Source organism: Vulpes vulpes, chromosome 5 (assembly GCF_048418805.1).
Source record: "Vulpes vulpes isolate BD-2025 chromosome 5, VulVul3, whole genome shotgun sequence".
NCBI classification, from domain to species: Eukaryota; Metazoa; Chordata; class Mammalia; order Carnivora; family Canidae; genus Vulpes; species Vulpes vulpes.
Genome location: NC_132784.1, coordinates 106,055,291 through 106,072,949, shown reverse-complemented (window position 1 = coordinate 106,072,949; position 17,659 = coordinate 106,055,291). Strand labels below are relative to the sequence as shown.

The 17,659-nt window shown below is 37.2% G+C and overlaps 1 protein-coding gene across 2 annotated transcripts in view; it reads left to right on the top strand.

Annotated features, from left to right (window-relative positions):
* Nucleotides 1-17,659, top strand: part of EPRS1 (glutamyl-prolyl-tRNA synthetase 1) — a 62,784-nt gene that overhangs the window by 32,676 nt on the left and 12,449 nt on the right. For both annotated transcript variants that reach the window (XM_025991306.2, XM_025991305.2), the window contains 9 exons: nt 5,192-5,548; nt 9,427-9,654; nt 10,677-10,939; nt 13,084-13,135; nt 13,597-13,806; nt 14,211-14,283; nt 15,759-15,838; nt 16,270-16,371; nt 17,041-17,196. In XM_025991306.2, the coding sequence (XP_025847091.2) occupies nt 5,192-5,548; nt 9,427-9,654; nt 10,677-10,939; nt 13,084-13,135; nt 13,597-13,806; nt 14,211-14,283; nt 15,759-15,838; nt 16,270-16,371; nt 17,041-17,196 (1,521 nt within the window). The remainder of the gene's footprint in view (nt 1-5,191; nt 5,549-9,426; nt 9,655-10,676; nt 10,940-13,083; nt 13,136-13,596; nt 13,807-14,210; nt 14,284-15,758; nt 15,839-16,269; nt 16,372-17,040; nt 17,197-17,659) is intronic.

Below are 17,659 nucleotides of genomic sequence, written 5' to 3'. Positions count from 1 at the left end.
AAGAATGGAAGGAGTAGATTGAAAGAATGTTTTTTTTTTTAATTTTTATTTATTTATTTTAGTCACACACAGAGAGCGGGGGGGGGGGGGGGGGGCAGAGACACAGGCAGAGGGAGAAGCAGGCTCCATGCACCGGGAGCCCGACGTGGGATTCGATCCCGGGTCTCCAGGATCGTGCCCTGGGCCAAAGGCAGGCACTAAACCGCTGCGCCACCCAGGGATCCCGAAAGAATGTTTTTAGAAAGATTCCCCACCACCACCAATACTGCTGCAGCAGATCCTTTTTCTTTTTACATTTTTTTTTTCCCCTTGTATCTCTATACCCAGTGTCAGGCTTGAACTCACAACCCTGAGGTCAGGAGTCACAGACTCCACTGACTGAGCCAGCTAAGTGCCCCAAATCGATTTCTTCTTAAATCCTATCAGGAGCATCCTGTCGAGCTGAGGAGTACACTGAACACCACCTACTTTTAGCTACTTACTTTACACCTGGAAAGAACAGGAAAAATACCTTGCCCAAGATAACAGAAGTCATTATTGACAGAGTCAGGACAGTGACTGACCTTTCTGGTTCCCTGTCTCTACTTTCCTGTCAAACTCCAGTGCCTCTGAGAGAAGAGCTGACAGACCAAAGTTCATAAAAGAGCATGGATAGGAACTGCTATGATGCAGGTGATAGGAAGCTGTGTTGTTTCCTGCCTTTTTCTATTCATTCTTTGTCTTGGGAGTAGTGCTTAATTTCTTTGCTTAAGAATGAGCTGGGAATCTGCCCGCCAGTCAGGGTTGGGAGGGACATTCCAGATGGAGACACAGCTTCCCCACCAGAAAGGGTGTGAATTTGAGAACTGGCAACGTGTTTAGAGAATGAGGGGGTTCACTGTGTAGGCAGATGGAGCTCCTCAAACTTCCTTGATTCACATAGTACCCTTGGTTCTTTGCTAATTTTTTCGGGGCACCCAAGGGTTAAGTGAAATTCCTAACAGTTCTCTTTGTTAAGTAGTTCATTTCATACTAGTTGTTTGAACTAATTGTTTGATAAACGTTCATATCCCAGTAGTCATTTGAAAAAATTAGATAACATAAATTGAAAGAAAAGAAAAATTTTATTCCAACGCTGATGTTTTATGCTGTATTTTCTTACAAATTTTGTTACTTATTTTAATATGAATAAAATTTTATTCATAAAAGATTTTATTCTCAAATTTAAATATTTTAACTTTAATTTTTATTTCATTCTTAAAGTGATAATACTAGTTAAGAGAAAAAATAATACTTTATTTCTTTCTTGAATCTGGGACTCAGGTTGGACACTACCAGACTAATTTTAACACAGCAGCTGTGGAAAAATTAGTTTTGCAAAGATACGACATCATTGAAAGAAATGTAACATACTCTAATGTTAAAATTGAACCCCTTGAGCTTGTAGTACATGCAGTGTTTTGACAGATGTTGAGTATATTTCTCTGTTTACCTTGGATATTTAAAATATTTTATGGTACTCCTTTGAATTTCCTATAGCACACTGGGGCACCTTAATGCATATTTTAGAATCCATAGATGTTGGGTTGGCTTTGATGATTTGGTAGCAGTGTAGAACATGTCTTGGAAGGTGAATTGGGAAGTAGGATTGGAAGATCTTTTAAGTGGTCAGGAAGCCAGAGGATGTGAGCAGGAGGGTTATAAAGTAGGCCATGAATTCAGGAAGTAGAATCAGTAATACAGTAAGTCCTAATTTTGTTTGGTTGACTAGGCAAATAAATGACAATCTGAGCTAGGGAAGACAGAAGCATGTAAGTTTATCAGGTATGAGTTTGGAATTATTTACAGTGGGAATGTCATGACTTGAGCTTTTAATTTACATAAATACTATGTGATCTCAGTCAAAAGAAAATGAAAAGAAGAAAAATAATTTAAATAGGGAAATTCTCAAACTTTTTAGTCTTAAGACCCTATGCACGCTTAAAAATGATTGAGGACCCCTTTTGTTTATGTGGGTTCTATTTATCAAGATTTACTATACTAAAAGTTAAAATTGACAGGTTTTTGAAAGGGTTTATTAATTCATATTGATTGATTGAGTGTGTATGTGAGCCAGGCGTAGGATAGGGAGAGTCTTAAGCACTGTTGGGAGCCCATTGCAGGGCTTGATCTCACAACCATGAGATCATGACCTGAGCCAGAATTGAGAGTCAGATGCTTATGCACTAAGCCACCCAACTGCCCCTATTAATTCGTTTTAAAAGGATAATAACCCAACTATATGTTTATATAAGTGACATTTTTAAATGAAAAATGACTATATGTTTTTTAAATTTTGAGTTCAAATGAAGGTGTGGTTTTTGCATTTTTAAATATTTGTTTAATGTCTGACTTAACAGCCTCCCAAAAAACTGCCATGTACACTCAACAAAAGACTGACTCAAAAGGACAGATTACATCTGAGTGTGTTATCAAACAGCTGTAACCTCACAGACCTCTTTTGGAAAGGGTCTCAAATCTTCTGGGTTCCATATGCCAGCTTTGAGAACTGCTAGTATATGTGATGAAATAAGCATGCCATGGGGATTGTAGCTACCCAGTCCCTCATTGATCCTAGTTTCTACCTGTACTTCATACTTTTTACATATCCTGTAAAGATGCTAATGTAATGCTGTAAGTTTCTGTATTCTTTTTTTTTTTCCAAATTTTTATTTAAATTCTAGTTAACATATATAGTGTGATACTGGTTTCAGAAGTTTATGTATTCTTGAAAATCTTTATGTTCTACAAAGTGGCATACTAAAACCAGGGCTGGTTTATTAGAAAAAAGAGAGTTGAGGCAAAATAATAACCCATGCGTCTCCTATAGTTTTAGTCAAGTGATGACTGGTCAGCAGTCCTCGGAGGCTCAACTAGCCTGGACATGCACAGTGGCTCACTCCCATGGGTGGCAGTTGATGCTGACTATTGGCTAGGAAAGTGGAAGTGTTGAGCAAAGCAGCTGCAAGTGACCTCTTTAGCGTGGTAGTGTCAGAGTAGTGAGACTTTGTATATGACAACTCAGAACTCCGGAAGTGAGTGTCCAGTAGACATGGTGGAAGCAGCATTGCCTTTTATGTTTTAACCTTAAAAATCTCATACAGTGTCATTTCTGCTATGCTCTTGGGCCAAGCACTCATAACCTTGTCTAGATGCAAGAGGAGGGAGGGGATAGACTCCACCTCTTGATGGAGGGTGTGTCATAATGTTTATGGATATGCTTTGGAACCTGCACACATCCTAATAGAAATTCAAGTACAGTTGACTAGGATTGGGATTCAACACTGCAGGCAGCCTTAAGGCTAATGTTCTCTCCTTTGAAATGTACGTCTTTGGGGCTGTTTGCCTCTAATAGAAACCAATATCATCATAATTAAAGTCTGTCTCAAGGAGGATCCTGCCTGAAACTTTGTTTTTTTTTTAAGCTCAGGAGGATAGCTGTTTGAAATCTCTTCCTCTGCATTTACACCTTCATTAGATGGCTTAATGTTATGGTAAACAGTATTTTTAAAGTACTACCTGTATTCAAAGGCCGCACCCTTTTTTTTTTTTTTTTTTTTAAGAATTTTATTTATTTATTTGAGAAAGAGGGCGCACAAGCGGGAGGCTGACATGGGGCCTGGGATTATGACCTGAGCTGAAGGCAGACAGACACTTAACCAACACAGGGGGCCCCAAGGAAGGCACTTCTAAGACTTTGTTTTTTAATTGCAAGAAGGCTTTTTCCTGTGTATTCTTTGATGTAAAACATTAACGTACTGGGAGAAATCACCACAAGGTGCTAAGATTTTTCAGTTATCCTGATACCTCTTATACTGTTTGCGAGGCATGAATGAGTCAGTTCAGGTTCTCAAAAATAAAAGAACAGAATGTATATATTTTTGATACAGAATGGCTCTTCTTACTGTATTCTTGCTTTACTGTATAATATTATGCAATTACAGATGCATATTAATATTTATGGTTATATATTTTAAGGAAGTAATTTTTGGTATATGTGGGATTTTAAAAAAATATTTTATTTATTATTTTTTAATAATCTACATTCAGTGTTGGGCTTGAACTCACAACCCCAAGATTAAGTCACATGGTTAACCAACTGAGCCAACCAGGCACCCCAAACGTATTTAGTTTTTGACTTACATGTTGACTTCAGAACCTAACCCCCAGGTAAAATGCAACTCTGATATAGCTTGAAGTGCTCTTTAGTTATTCAGGTAAAGATGTCTTAGAGACCATTCAGAATGCTTGGTCTGGGATCAGGACAGAGTTCTGAAGTAGAGATGAAAATTTTGGAGTTGATACACATGACTCATAAATATGGATGAGATTCTGAAAAATTAAGTGGAAGATCATTAAAGAAAAAAGTCATGGGGAAGGTATGGAAGCTAGGTTTTAAATTTGGAAGAGTTTCAGTAGGGGGGAAAGCTTTCTAGGCAGAAGGAAAGCATAACATTGAAAATAAAAGCACAGTTATTCACTACCCAGTGATCATTTTAGTAACATACCTTTAGGTTTATTGTATATACTTATATATAATCATATGCCTGGAAATATATAATTTTACACAAAAATGGAATTGTTCCATAATAATGAGTTAAAATCATATCACAGTATTTCATAGAAGTCTTGCTTGTCATCAATTTAGATATCTTTCTTAAAAAGTTAATACCCGAAACTTACTGATACTCAGTTTTTTCCAGCCTTTGTTATTAAAAGCTTTAAGCAGATTTATTACCTTATATTTTTCCATCACACTGATGGGTTCAGTACAGTTACCTCTCTTTTATAGTTGAAACCAGAAACAGCTTATGTAACTAATTCAAGGTCGCACAGCTGGTATGTGGTGGAACAATGATTTATTCTTAGATCTGTTGGATGTGTCATAATTTATTTAATCCCCTAATGGCAAGAATTTAGGTTATTTTTAGGTTTTTACAATGATAAAAATGTTCCAGTGCATATCATAGCCGTGTATCTCTACTTTCGTTTACTTCTGTCATTTTTCATTAGGATACATTTTTAGGAATGAGATTATTTACTTAAACGTTTTAAGGGATTAAAACTTATTTTTTTAGTGTAAAATGTTATATGACAACCAGTTTGGTACAATTTTATGAGGGGACATTTAACATGAATTAATTATTTCACCTTTGGTTTTCTGCCTCTGTAGCCAACGACTCCTTTTAAGGAAAAACCAGGTCCTTCTTTGGTTAATACTTGTGCTACATTTGAGGACTTCTTGGTCCTTTACAACAGAGTGGCTGCTCAAGGGGATGTGGTTCGTGAACTAAAAGCCAAGAAAGCAGCAAAGGAAGATATAGATGCAGCTGTAAAACAGCTTTTGGCTTTGAAAGCTGAATATAAGGAGAAAACTGGCCAGGAATATAAACCTGGAAATCCTCCTGCGGTGGTACCGAATGTTTCTTCTACATCATCAGCAAGTATTGTGGAAAGTAAATCTCTTTATGATGAAGTTGCTGCCCAAGGGGAGGTGGTTCGTAAACTGAAGGCGGAGAAAGCCCCGAAGGTCAGTGTGCTGGAATATGTAGAGACAGTATTGTTTATAAACAGCTTGAATATTTTGGCACAACAATCAATACTTACTGATACCTGCTATGTGCCAAGCTCTGGAAATATTAACAAGAAGCAGCTCATCATCTAGTGTAGGGGAGGGTGTCGGGGAGGAAATAAACACTATAATCCATGTGATGTGACTGTAATCCTGTGTGATGGTGTGAATTGTTCTCAGAAGCCTTTATGGTTGTAAGTAGCAGGGAAGGAGGTTAAAATTCGTAAAGGATATTTAAAATAGTCCTGACATAAAGGAAGCTACTTTTGGATGAGCAAAGTTCAGAGAAGGTACTCTTGAAGTGTAGATACATGGTTCTCAAGCTTCGTGTACATCAGAATTACCAGAGAGCTTGTTATAACACAGATTGTAGGGTCTGGACCTTTTGAACTTCTGCTTCAGTAAATCCAGAGTATGCAGAGAATGTGCATTTGTAAAAAGCAGTCCTTCTGGGATCCCTGGGTGGCACAGCGGTTTGGCGCCTGCCTTTGGCCCAGGGCGCAATCCTGGAGACCCGGGATCGAATACCACATCGGGCTCCCGGTGCATGGAGCCTGCTTCTTCCTCCGCCTGTGTCTCTGCCTCTCTCTCTCTCTCTCTCTGTGACTATCATAAATAAATTAAAAAAAAAAATTAAAAAAAAAAAAAAAAAAAGGCAGTCCTGGCCAAGTATGGAAGACAGCAGAGGCAGAGGTATATATTCAGGAAATAATGGGTTGTCATGACGATTTTGACCAGTGACCATTTCTGATTCTTCATAGGGGAACCCTCAAGTTATAATAACTCTTAAGTATACATTTTATTCTTGTTTTAATGATCTCTTTAGGCAGAACATTTAGCCAAGTGGGTGGTAGCACAGTGTGGGAAAACAGGATTGTTTGTTGTAAGAGACAAAAGGAATGGCATCTGTGATAGAGAACAGTCATATTTATTTTTAATTTTTAAGAGATTTTAGTATGTATGTATGTACTTATTTATTTTAGAAAGAGTGTGCGTGAGCATGGTGGGGCAGAAGCAGAGGGGGAGGGAGAGGGACAAGCCAGATTCCCGCTGAGCTCAGAGCCTGAAGCAGTGGCCAGTCTCACAACCCTGAGATCATGACCTTAGCCGGAACCAAGAGTTGGACCGTTTACTGAGTCACCCCAGGTACCCTGACACAGGTTGTATTTAATAATCAAGATAGCCAGTTCTGTTCAAACAGAACCATAGTTCTATAACTGGATATAATCCAATCCCTCATAAGCTTCCAAAAATTAAAGACTGTGCTGCGACACAAACACAGAGAGGTATGGTGAACCCTGGGACTTGACTTCTGTGACTGGAGGAGATTTGTTCTTGTCAAGGGATCTGTTGTCCCATCAGCATCCTGGACTTTGGTCAGAGAATGGACTAAGAGATTTCAAGTTCCCCATCTCATTAAGAAGTTGCTGGGCATCTGACTGGGAACTGAGCCCTTAAGATTCTGTCATGGACATTAGACATCTGCGGAAGAAAGAAAATGCTTTGGGGAGATCTTGGAGTTTTGTTCCAGAAGTTAATATTTTTCTCTCCATTGTGAAGTGTGAGAAATCTTCTCTTTTTTCCTTAGTGAGCCTGTTGGAAGTCCTGCAGAGCTATGATGATCTTCAGATAGTTTTGCTTCTAGGAATAAAGCCTGCAGCTTATAATGTAAATCCTTGGTATTTCCTGCCCTTTGGCAAGGTTAGGAGTGATTTCTACTCTGTAGATCAGACACAAGCTATGGACCGCTTTCTAGATGTAATTTGAGAGGAAGGGCTTTGGTCTTTAAATTCCTTCATTCTGATAGAGTACATTGAGATTCTGTGCTGATTCTTCGGCAGGAAGTTCTGTGTGGGGTAGTGACAGCAAGCATATACTAAAAGCAGCAGCCACCTGTACCTCCTGTCTCATTGGGTTAATGGATTATATCATACTGCCTGAAATAGCATGGTCAAGCTTATGAAAAGTCAGCCTATGGGTAAAAATATTTGAATTTCTTTGGTAATTAGGCACCTACTTTTATTAGGTGCTTTTTGATAATGATAAATATAATACTGAAATGAGCCTGGCTTTAGTTTAACCTGTATTTACCGAATACTTAAAATGCACCATATCTGTGTTTCAAAATACTGCTTATATTTTTTTCTTTAAATGCTAAGAGGAGTAAATAGTGCTCTGTCTTGTTCTAGAGAGTCAACTCAGTTATTAGGACTGGAGGTGTTCTTTAGGTAATATCTGGCACTGTGTTAGTATTTTGTGTTTAATCCTCACAACAGCCATGTTCAATGATTGATGTTCAAATAATAAAATAATACTTCTTTTTTTATTTGTTGGTTTTATAACTAGTGAGAAACTGAGTATGAAAGTAATTTCCTGAAGTTTACAAAGCCTAGATTCCAATTTTGCAGTCACATTCCTAAGTAATTTCTCATTAGAGGTGGTGGTAGTCAGGCATTGCATTGTGAGCACCAGAGAGTTACGGTTTTACTAGTTTATTAATTTATTAAGTAGGTCTGTACTTACTTTTCATTAGTAATTTGTCTAAGCCTCTTAACCTTTCCATTTCTTACAAAAATAGTTCTATTAATAAGTTCTATTAAGTCATGTTCGGTGGTAAAGAAGGTGATCAGCTGAGGATTTAGAGTTCCAGGCTTCGATGAGAACTTTTCCTTCTCTATTTGTCCATTCTTCTATCTGCCTCACCTCCTCCCTGCTTCAGGGTCAGATGGATAATTCTGTTTAAGAACTTCTAAGCATAAAGGCAGAGTATAAGCAAAAGGTGAGCAAGGAGTGAAAACTTGGAAGAGTCCACCTCCAGTTTCTCCTTCAAGTCCACCTTCTGCTCCTCTTCCTTTCTTCTGCTCAGTGGAGTGGTTGCTGAACAGTGACTCAGGCAAATACAGTGTGAGTTGCATATCTGAGAACACACCAAAGATAAAATAATTCTGAATGCTGAGTAACTTTAAAACTTGAAGTCAGTTCCAGATTTGAAATTATTATCTTTTAAAGTTCTAAAGTTACAGTTTCAAAAAATAAAACTTTGATTTTGGACTGGTCTGTGCATAGATGGTCCTACTGTTCAGGTAACGTGTCCAGCTTGGGTCTTTTTTTGCCTGTGCCTGTTGTCCTCTGCTAGAATCATAAGCATCTCAGTTGGGCTGAGTGTTTCATTTTTTTCATAATGATTACTTTGAAGTATCAGAGGATGATGTAGTTAATGTCTGATTAAAACCTCAACATACCAGGGTGCCTGGGTGACTCAGTTGATTAAGTGTCCAACTCTTGGATTTGGCTTAGGTCAGATCACAGGACCCTGAGATACTGCGCCTTTCATGGGTTCAGCGCTCATTGGGGAGTCTAGTTCTTATCCTCTCTGTCTCCCTCTGCCCTTCCCCTGCTTGCACTCTTTGTCTCTAAAATTTATTTATTAATAAATCTTTAAAAAAAAAAAACAACAAACCTCAACATACCTACTTATTTTATTGTAAATTTTTAAAAGAATAATGTAGTTTTTAGTTGGGCCCAAGCTGTGGTTTGTTTTGTGCTGGTTTTTTTAGTAGGCTAATGAAAATAAGGTTTGTACAGCAAAGCTATTGAGCTGATCTTTATTCTGATTTTGTAATTTCTGGTTCCACTATTTATAGACCTAGGGCTTAGACACTGCCAGTTTGCTTGGGTATTCTATTATTTATTTGTTTACATATGTAAAATGGGAAGTTACAGTACTATATGTGTATGTGTATTTGTTTTTATGATTTGTTTATAGGATTATAATGATTTTAATAATCAGTGAAACTTTCTGAAATTTCTGAATGGTTTTTTGTCTTTTATTTCAGGCTAAAGTAAACGAAGCTGTAGAATGCTTACTCTCCCTGAAAGCTCAGTATAAAGAAAAAACTGGAAAGGAGTACATTCCTGGTCAGCCCCCATTATCTCAAAGTTCACACTCAACTGCTGGCTCTGAGTCTAGTGGTCCAGAAGCACCAGAATCCAAAGTACTTTTTGACAAAGTAGCTTCTCAAGGAGAAGTAGTTCGAAAACTTAAGGCTGAAAAAGCCTCTAAGGTTAGTGTGATATTTTGTTTGTATTTTTGTTTCTTACATTAGATGGAATTTTTTTTTTTTTTTTCCCAGAACACTTCCTGGCCTATCAAATCAAAGTTCTCATATTTCATTTCTCAACTTTTGTGTATTAGAAAAGCTCTTGTTGATCGTTTCTCTGCCATTCTAGATTTGACTAGACATTCTCTTAAGATTCTGCCTTCCTCTGACATTGTACTTAAACACACTATTTTAGCTGTGGATTAAATTGTCTGCTTCTCTCTAGTCTTTGAGATCCTGGAGAATAGGGACGTAGGCCCTAGCAGTACCTGGCTCCTTGCGGGCCTGTGATGCAGGATTTTTGTTTTACTCATTCTCCTAAAGCTGAGTCAGTCTCAAATGGCAAGTGTTATTTTGAGCTCTGGTGTAGTTTGTGCTAATTATAATTCTCTTCATAGGAGTAGGATTTTTTTTGGCACAGATTTGTGAATGGAAAACAGTACATCATTACAGATTTTGAAGTTTAACCAGTAACACTGGAACTTGATTGCTGTCATCTTTATGATTGTAAAATGTTGAATGTAATGTAGTTTAATGGCTCCTAACTAAAATTGCAGTGGTATACGTGTTATATGTAAGTGCTTTCTCACAGAACTTCCCATGTTGGTGGATGTGTTTGGTAGCACTCCAGTAACAGTAGTCACTAGCCATGTCACCACTGAAGACGTGAAATGTGGCTGTTGTGACTGAGCAACTGAGTGTTTAGTTTTATTTACTTTAGTTTAAATAGCTACAGGTGGCTAACAACTGCTGTTCAGGCAAGGTGGTTATAGTACTGTTTTTCAGTCCCTCTTTTGTACACTTCTGTCCCTGTTGTATTTTTTTATTTTCAGTAGTTAGTACATCTAATGTTCTCCACCCCTACCCCATTCCCCTCTGTCTCCACTTGTGTTTTCAAATCTGTTTATGAAGCTTTGGACATTGGTGCTTAGACAGTGATTTGAATTAAGTATTATCTTCTCTTTTCCTCTTTTGTTAAACTAAAGGATCAAGTAGATGTGGCTGTACAAGAACTCCTTCAGCTGAAAGCACAGTACAAATCTCTGACAGGAGTAGAATATAAGCCTGTCTCTGCCACTGGGGCTGAAGACAAAGATAAGAAAAAGAAAGAAAAAGAAAATAAATCTGAAAAACAGAATAAGCCTCCGAAACAAAGTGATGGTCAAAAGAAAGATTCCTATAAAAACCAAGGAAGTGGGCTGTCATCAAGTGGAGCAGGAGAAGGGCAGGGGCCTAAGAAACAGACCAGGTAATAAAACATGGAAGCTTCATTAGAAGTGAAGCATTTTTATTTTTTTAAGATTTTATTTATTTATTCATGAGAGATAGAGAGAGAGGCAGAGACACAGGCAGAGGGACAAGCAGGCTCCATGCAGGGAGCCCGACATGGGACTTGATCCCAGGACTCCAGGATCACGCCGTGGGCCGAAGGCAGGCACTAAACTGCTGAGCCACCCAGGGATCCCCAGAAGTGAAGCATTTTTTAATGAATTCAGCTCTTAAATTATTCTTTTAAAGAACAAATTTCGGTTAGTTTGGTTATCGTGAGAAGGTGGAGAATGCTAGAGGTTTAGTGCCAGCAGGTAGCTTTTGTTAATTTTCTATTTATTTAAATAGGTAACAATTTTTTTGCTTGGTTCAGAAATCTCAGAATATAAAAAAGTTCAGTGAAGTCTCATGCCCATGCTTGTATCCCATCTTCCCAGTTTCTCCTACCACCATAATGAACTGGTAACCACAGCTAGTTTCTTATGTAACCACTGATCGATTGATCTTCATTTGGCTAAATAAATAAAAACAAAATATATATCAACATTCCCCTTTCCTCACTTTTAATACAGTTGGTAGCCTGACAGTACTCACTGTCTTACACCTTAAGCAAATTTTTCAGATGAAAATCTTTTATAGTGACTAAACGATGACTTTATTCTCAATAGGATTTCACATTTGGTAGGTTAAATATAAAACAAAGTTGTTTAAAAGACAAAATAGAGGAATAGATGTTTCAGTATGTTCCAGTTTGTAGGAATAATGTGATGCCCCTGTCGATAATCCCCATGGTAAAACTAGAGTGAACTTTGTGCTAGCTTCTTCAATGGCTTAAAAAAAGAAAAAGCTGTCATTCACAACTGCTATTGTGAGATCTTTTGTTTTTAGATTTAACTGATAAATTCTGCCTCTTAACTTTTATATCATACATGCCATGCAACATTTCCTTAAACAAAAGGCTGTAACAGTTGCTTTTCTTGTGTATTCACTAGGTGATCAGATTTATAGATTATAGAATAATAGAAGAAAGAATAGAATGTCTCACCTTTTACCTCTTTTTGTGAAAGGGCCAGGTTTCACTAGGCATCTTGTTGAGCCATGTCAAAGTGAAGCAGTGGAGAAGTCAGCTATAAATACATTAAGATTTTTAGGCAATAAAGACTTGTTTGTAACTCTACATGACTAAGGGGTGCTTTTTTTCTGTGTGGATCATAAAACCACAGTTCTTGGGATCCCTGGGTGGCGCAACGGTTTAGCACCTGCCTTTGCCCCAGGGCGTGATCCTGGAGACCCAGGATCGAATCCCACGTCAGCTCCCACGTCAGCTCCCGGTGCATGGAGCCTGCTTCTCCCTCTGCCTATGTCTCTGCCTCTCTCTCTCTCTCTCTGTGACTATCGTAAATAAATAAAAATTAAAAAAAAAAACACCCACGGTTCTTGAATAATTATGGGCTTCAAGAAATGGATCATCATCCAGAATAGTTTTTTTTGCAGATCTACCTTACTTTGCACTTGTCTCTGCAACTTTTATTTACTGCAGTTAAAAGGAAAATTATAGACTGTGTAAGGATTATAAATATCTATATATGCACATGCACACACAGCCATTGTTTTCATTACTTTTTACATGTTACTCTCAGTGGAACGGTGACTTTGCTAATTATGTTTTCTAGATTGAGTTTGGCAAAAGATTCTTCTTTTTTAGTAAGAGAATTCTATGTGAATAAATTCTGCCTTTATTACAAATACATGACTGTATAAAGAACTTTGTAAAAAGATGTCTGCATTAAAATCATAGCTTTTGTTATGCTTAACTTTCCTAGTTCTTTTTTTTTTAATTTTGTATTTAAATTCAGTTTGCCAACATATAGTATAATACCCAGTGCTTATCCCATCCCACTTTCCTACTTCTTTGTAGGCAGTATCTTAACCACCTTTGAAGAGATGGTGGCACTGTTTTCTAGGTTAAAAACATTATCTTGGGAATGATGAATATACAAGAGAGAAATACGGAAATAACTCATACTGAAGAAAAACTATTCTGTTTTGAACTTGAGGTTTACTTCCATTCAGCCTAAAAGCAGTTGATGAATGAAGGCTTTATTTTATTTTTCATATCTGCAGGTTGGGTCTTGAGGCAAAAAAAGAAGAAAATCTTGCAGATTGGTATTCTCAGGTGAGTATACATTCAGTTTGTTTTTATGTTTTAAGTTTCTCAAAAAAACTTTTTATTTAGATTCTAAAGTAAAGACACAAAGTAATGTGTAGTGTCATTAATACATAGTACATATAGTCATTAAACATGTCACAGATTTCAAAGCATGTTCACATAAAGCAGTGAATTGAGAAATGAGATAGTCATCATTCAGTTTTGTTTTGTTTTTTAAATGGTGAGGTAAAGGGATTAATCCTAAGTCACAAAGATAGTAAACAACAGAAGCAAGATTTGAATTCAAGTCTTAAGAGTTTAGGGCTTGGTGTTTCTCAGTATAGAAAAACCCATTTTACACACACATTAAGAGGATATACCAACAGTGGAAGCCTCCAGATTTGGAGCTTGATGATCGTTCACTTGACACTGATATTAAAATTTTGGTTTAATTTAGGCTTCAAAGACTATATCTTTCTTTTAAAAAGGTCATCACAAAGTCAGAAATGATTGAATACTATGATGTAAGTGGCTGCTATATTCTTCGTCCCTGGGCATATTCCATTTGGGAATCCATCAAGGACTTTTTTGATGCTGAGATCAAGAAACTTGGTGTTGAAAACTGCTATTTCCCCATGTTTGTGTCTCAAGGTGCATTAGAGAAAGAGAAGACTCATGTTGCTGACTTTGCTCCTGAGGTAAGTTAGCTTGCTGTATTTATTTTTGCAGTTTTCTCTCATAAACTCAAAAGTACGTTTTCAGTTTGCACTTGAACAGTAATTTAATTGGCAAGTTATAACAACCAATTTAGAGAAATCTAAAGCCATTTCAAAAAACAAAGCGTATAAAAAAAAAAACAAAGCGTATATATTTCTACCTTCAGGGCAAATTACAATTCTGTTTCTTGCATTAGCTGGCTCTTACTTTTTGCTAAATATTTATAAGGACAGTAAGTATCTACTTTTATTAGCATGAACAGGGGCAGTTAACTTGCCTTAATTTCTATAGCCAAAATGGAAATAGAGATTTGCCTGTACTTGTGCCATTTGTCTAAAATGCCGTTAAAGATACATATATATGGAAAATGATTTTATTTTACTAGGTTGCTTGGGTTACAAGATCTGGCAAAACAGAGTTGGCTGAACCAATTGCCGTCCGTCCTACTAGTGAGACAGGTGAGGATGGGCCTCGGGGCATAGGAGAGCGAGCACTGCGATATGAGACACGGCTGTAGTGTCCTCTCAATGCTGACTTTGTGATGTTTATGATCCTTCTTGACAGCACGTAGTTTAACGAGTGTTGATAAAGATGAATCTACACTGAGGTTGCATAGAATTTTAGTTTCTATGCAGTATTCATTGCAGAGCTCTTTATCGTTAGAATAAAGGTATTTTTTTAAACCACCTAAATCATTTTTTTTATTTGATACTATAATTTTTCAGAACTTTACAAGACTTTCATTCTTGGAATAATTTTAATTCTTGGAATTGATTATAAGTTTGCAAACGCTGATGTTTTATGCCGTATTTTCTTACAAATTTTGTTACTTATTTTAATATGATATTTGTATAGAGTTTCTATAGATAACTAAATGATTTCATTTATGTATTATATTCTTATAATAGTGAATGAGAAAGGTGGAGGCAGCAATTTTTCAGATTAAAAAAATAGGTCTCTGAAAGATTAAGTGATTTTCCTAACGTTACACATAGTAAATGAGAGCATCACTTGGCAATCTTGAGTTTTGGGGCTTGTCAGTGTTTTCCTAAGTGATCATCCATCTTGAATGAAGGATTCTTTGCTCTTTACTTCATACTTCTACTGATGTTTTTGTATATTATAAGGATGCATTATTGAAATGTGACACCAACTTTTTTCAGATTGGCAAAAACTTTAGTAATTTTAGATAGTCATGAGTAGGTGGAGATAAGACAGACACCTTCACTTTAACAGTTCATGGCAAGAGTGTTCATTCTCTGGATAGATTTTTTTGTTGTTATTTTTTTTTTTTAAGGCTTTATTTACTTATTCATGAGAGACAGAGAGGCAGAGATGTAGGCAGAGGGAGAAGCAGGCTCCATGCAGGGAGCCCGATGTGGAACTCCATCCGGGGACTGTGGGATCACCCCCTGAGCCAAAGGCGGATAGATGCTCAACTGCTGAGCCACCCGGGCGTCCCTGAGTTGGATAGATTTAATCTGCATTCTAGTTTGAATAGATAACTGTGCTAAGAGCAAGTTAGTTAACTTTTCTATGCTCAGATTCGGCATCTTTGATACTAAGGTTATGATATTGACTTTGTGGATTGAATGTGGGAAGTGACCAGCATAATGACTGTGGAGAAATTAACAGAGAGCATGATATGCTGTATCTTCACTTAGTGTTTCTGGAAATAAAACAGCTGAAAAGCAGTCAAATACGAAGTGTAAATCTCAGTGTGAAGAACAGAAAATCAGGTCAGGTTTAAGTAGCTTTATTTACTTGAGTAATTTGCTTTATGCAATAACGTTAACAGGCATTGGAAACACATTTACATAAACACAGCATTTTAATTTGTTACTTATTTGGCTGGTATAACTCTGACCAGCCTTCAAAAAGAAATGAAACCTCAGTGACTAGCTTCAGTGACTATCTTCCTGTATCTTTGCAGTAATGTATCCTGCGTATGCAAAATGGGTGCAGTCACACAGAGACCTGCCCATTAGGCTCAATCAGTGGTGCAATGTGGTGGTACGTACGTACTCTTTTATTCTTTCTTTCTTTCTTTTTTTTTTAAAGATTCTTTTATTTATTTATTCATAGAGATGCAGAGAGAGAGAGAGGCAGAGACACAGGCAGAGGGAGAAGCAGGCTCCATGCAGAGAGCCTAACGTGGGACTCGATCCAGGGTCTCCAGGATCACGCCCTGGGCTGCAGGCGGCGCTAACCCGCTGCGTCACTGGGGCTGCCCCTCTTTTATTCTTTCATTATTCTTCTTACTCTTTTTTAAAGCACGTTTTGTTCTTCCATGTTTTTAGATTCAAAGGATTAAGAGAATGGAAGCATTTTGTTATCACAATTATGAATTACAGTTATGATTTCTGATTACTTGCCACATTAAACTGTTAATAAAAATGGGAAAGCCCTCCATAATGATCAAATTGTGTTCTTGCTTCTCCCAGCGTTGGGAATTCAAACATCCTCAGCCTTTCCTACGTACTCGTGAATTCCTCTGGCAGGAAGGGCACAGTGCATTTGCCACCTTTGAAGAAGCAGCAGAAGAGGTATGAAGAGTTGTCTTCCTTATTAATTGTGTTCCATGTCTTTGGGCTATGCTTACCCCTCTCCCCCACCTGTAAGTAATACAGTGTTATCTGTTTACATAGTAATCATTTAATCAATGACTCTAAACTGAAATTTGATCTCAAAATAACCTTAAAAGATAATTTCCTCATATACTTAACTTTGTTACTTGAAATTTACATATCACCTGTTAAATAGAAGAAGAAAACAAGTTAATACAAATGTACATGAACTTAAGAAACGGCTTTAATGAAGTTTTATTAGAAAAGTGCTGTTTTAGATTTTCAGATGAAAATATTTTTGGGCTTCCAGGTATGAAGAAAATTATAATCCCAGGGGTGAAATTAATTATTCTTCAGAAGATTTTCACCTTGGTTACTATAAATATATCATTAATAAACTCTTTTTTCTTATATTCTGAATTTATGAACATTTTAAGAAGTTACTCAACTTCTTTTACACTACTTTGTTGAATGTCTACCTTATATATATACACACTGGCTTCTTTAACCTTTCTGTATGAAAAGGTTTTTATTGTTTGATGTGCTTTTCCCACCATAGTTGGTTTAAAATAGTATAGTTTTAAAGGTCTCTAAGAAATAAAATACACCGTAAATGTGAGTGCTTTCATATTTAAAATTTTGTTACAGGTCTTACAGATACTTGACTTATATGCTAAGGTATACGAAGAACTCCTGGCAATTCCTGTTGTAAAAGGCAGAAAGACTGAAAAGGAGAAATTTGCAGGAGGAGATTACACAACTACCATAGAAGCGTTCATATCCGCTAGTGGAAGAGCCATCCAGGTACCCCAGCAAGTGCTGTGTAGGGTTCATAGGTGACCATAAGCATAGCCTGTGAGCACATCCAACAGACTTTTGGCATCAGAGAAGTAGACTCTTTAAAAAAAAAAAAATCAGTATATTTCATGTGCTTTTTAGACCATGTTATAATTTCAGGCTTTTCTATCCCATTTTTATAATGCTCTAAGATCAGTGAAGTGAAGGCTTATATCCCGAATTACCAATGCATGGATTCTTTTTTTTTTTTTTTTTGGATTCTTTTTTTAACCAAAGTTGAAGTTATTCCTGTGAAAGGGGTGGCTCACATGTAGGGAGCCCGAAGTGGGACTCAGTCCCGGGTCTTCAGGATCAGGCCCTGGGCTGAAGGCGGCACTAAACCGCTGAGCCACCCGGGCTGCCCTTGTTGTAACAATTAGGTTTTAAAAACTTAATATAAGAAAACCGAGGAACAAAAAACATGTCTAGT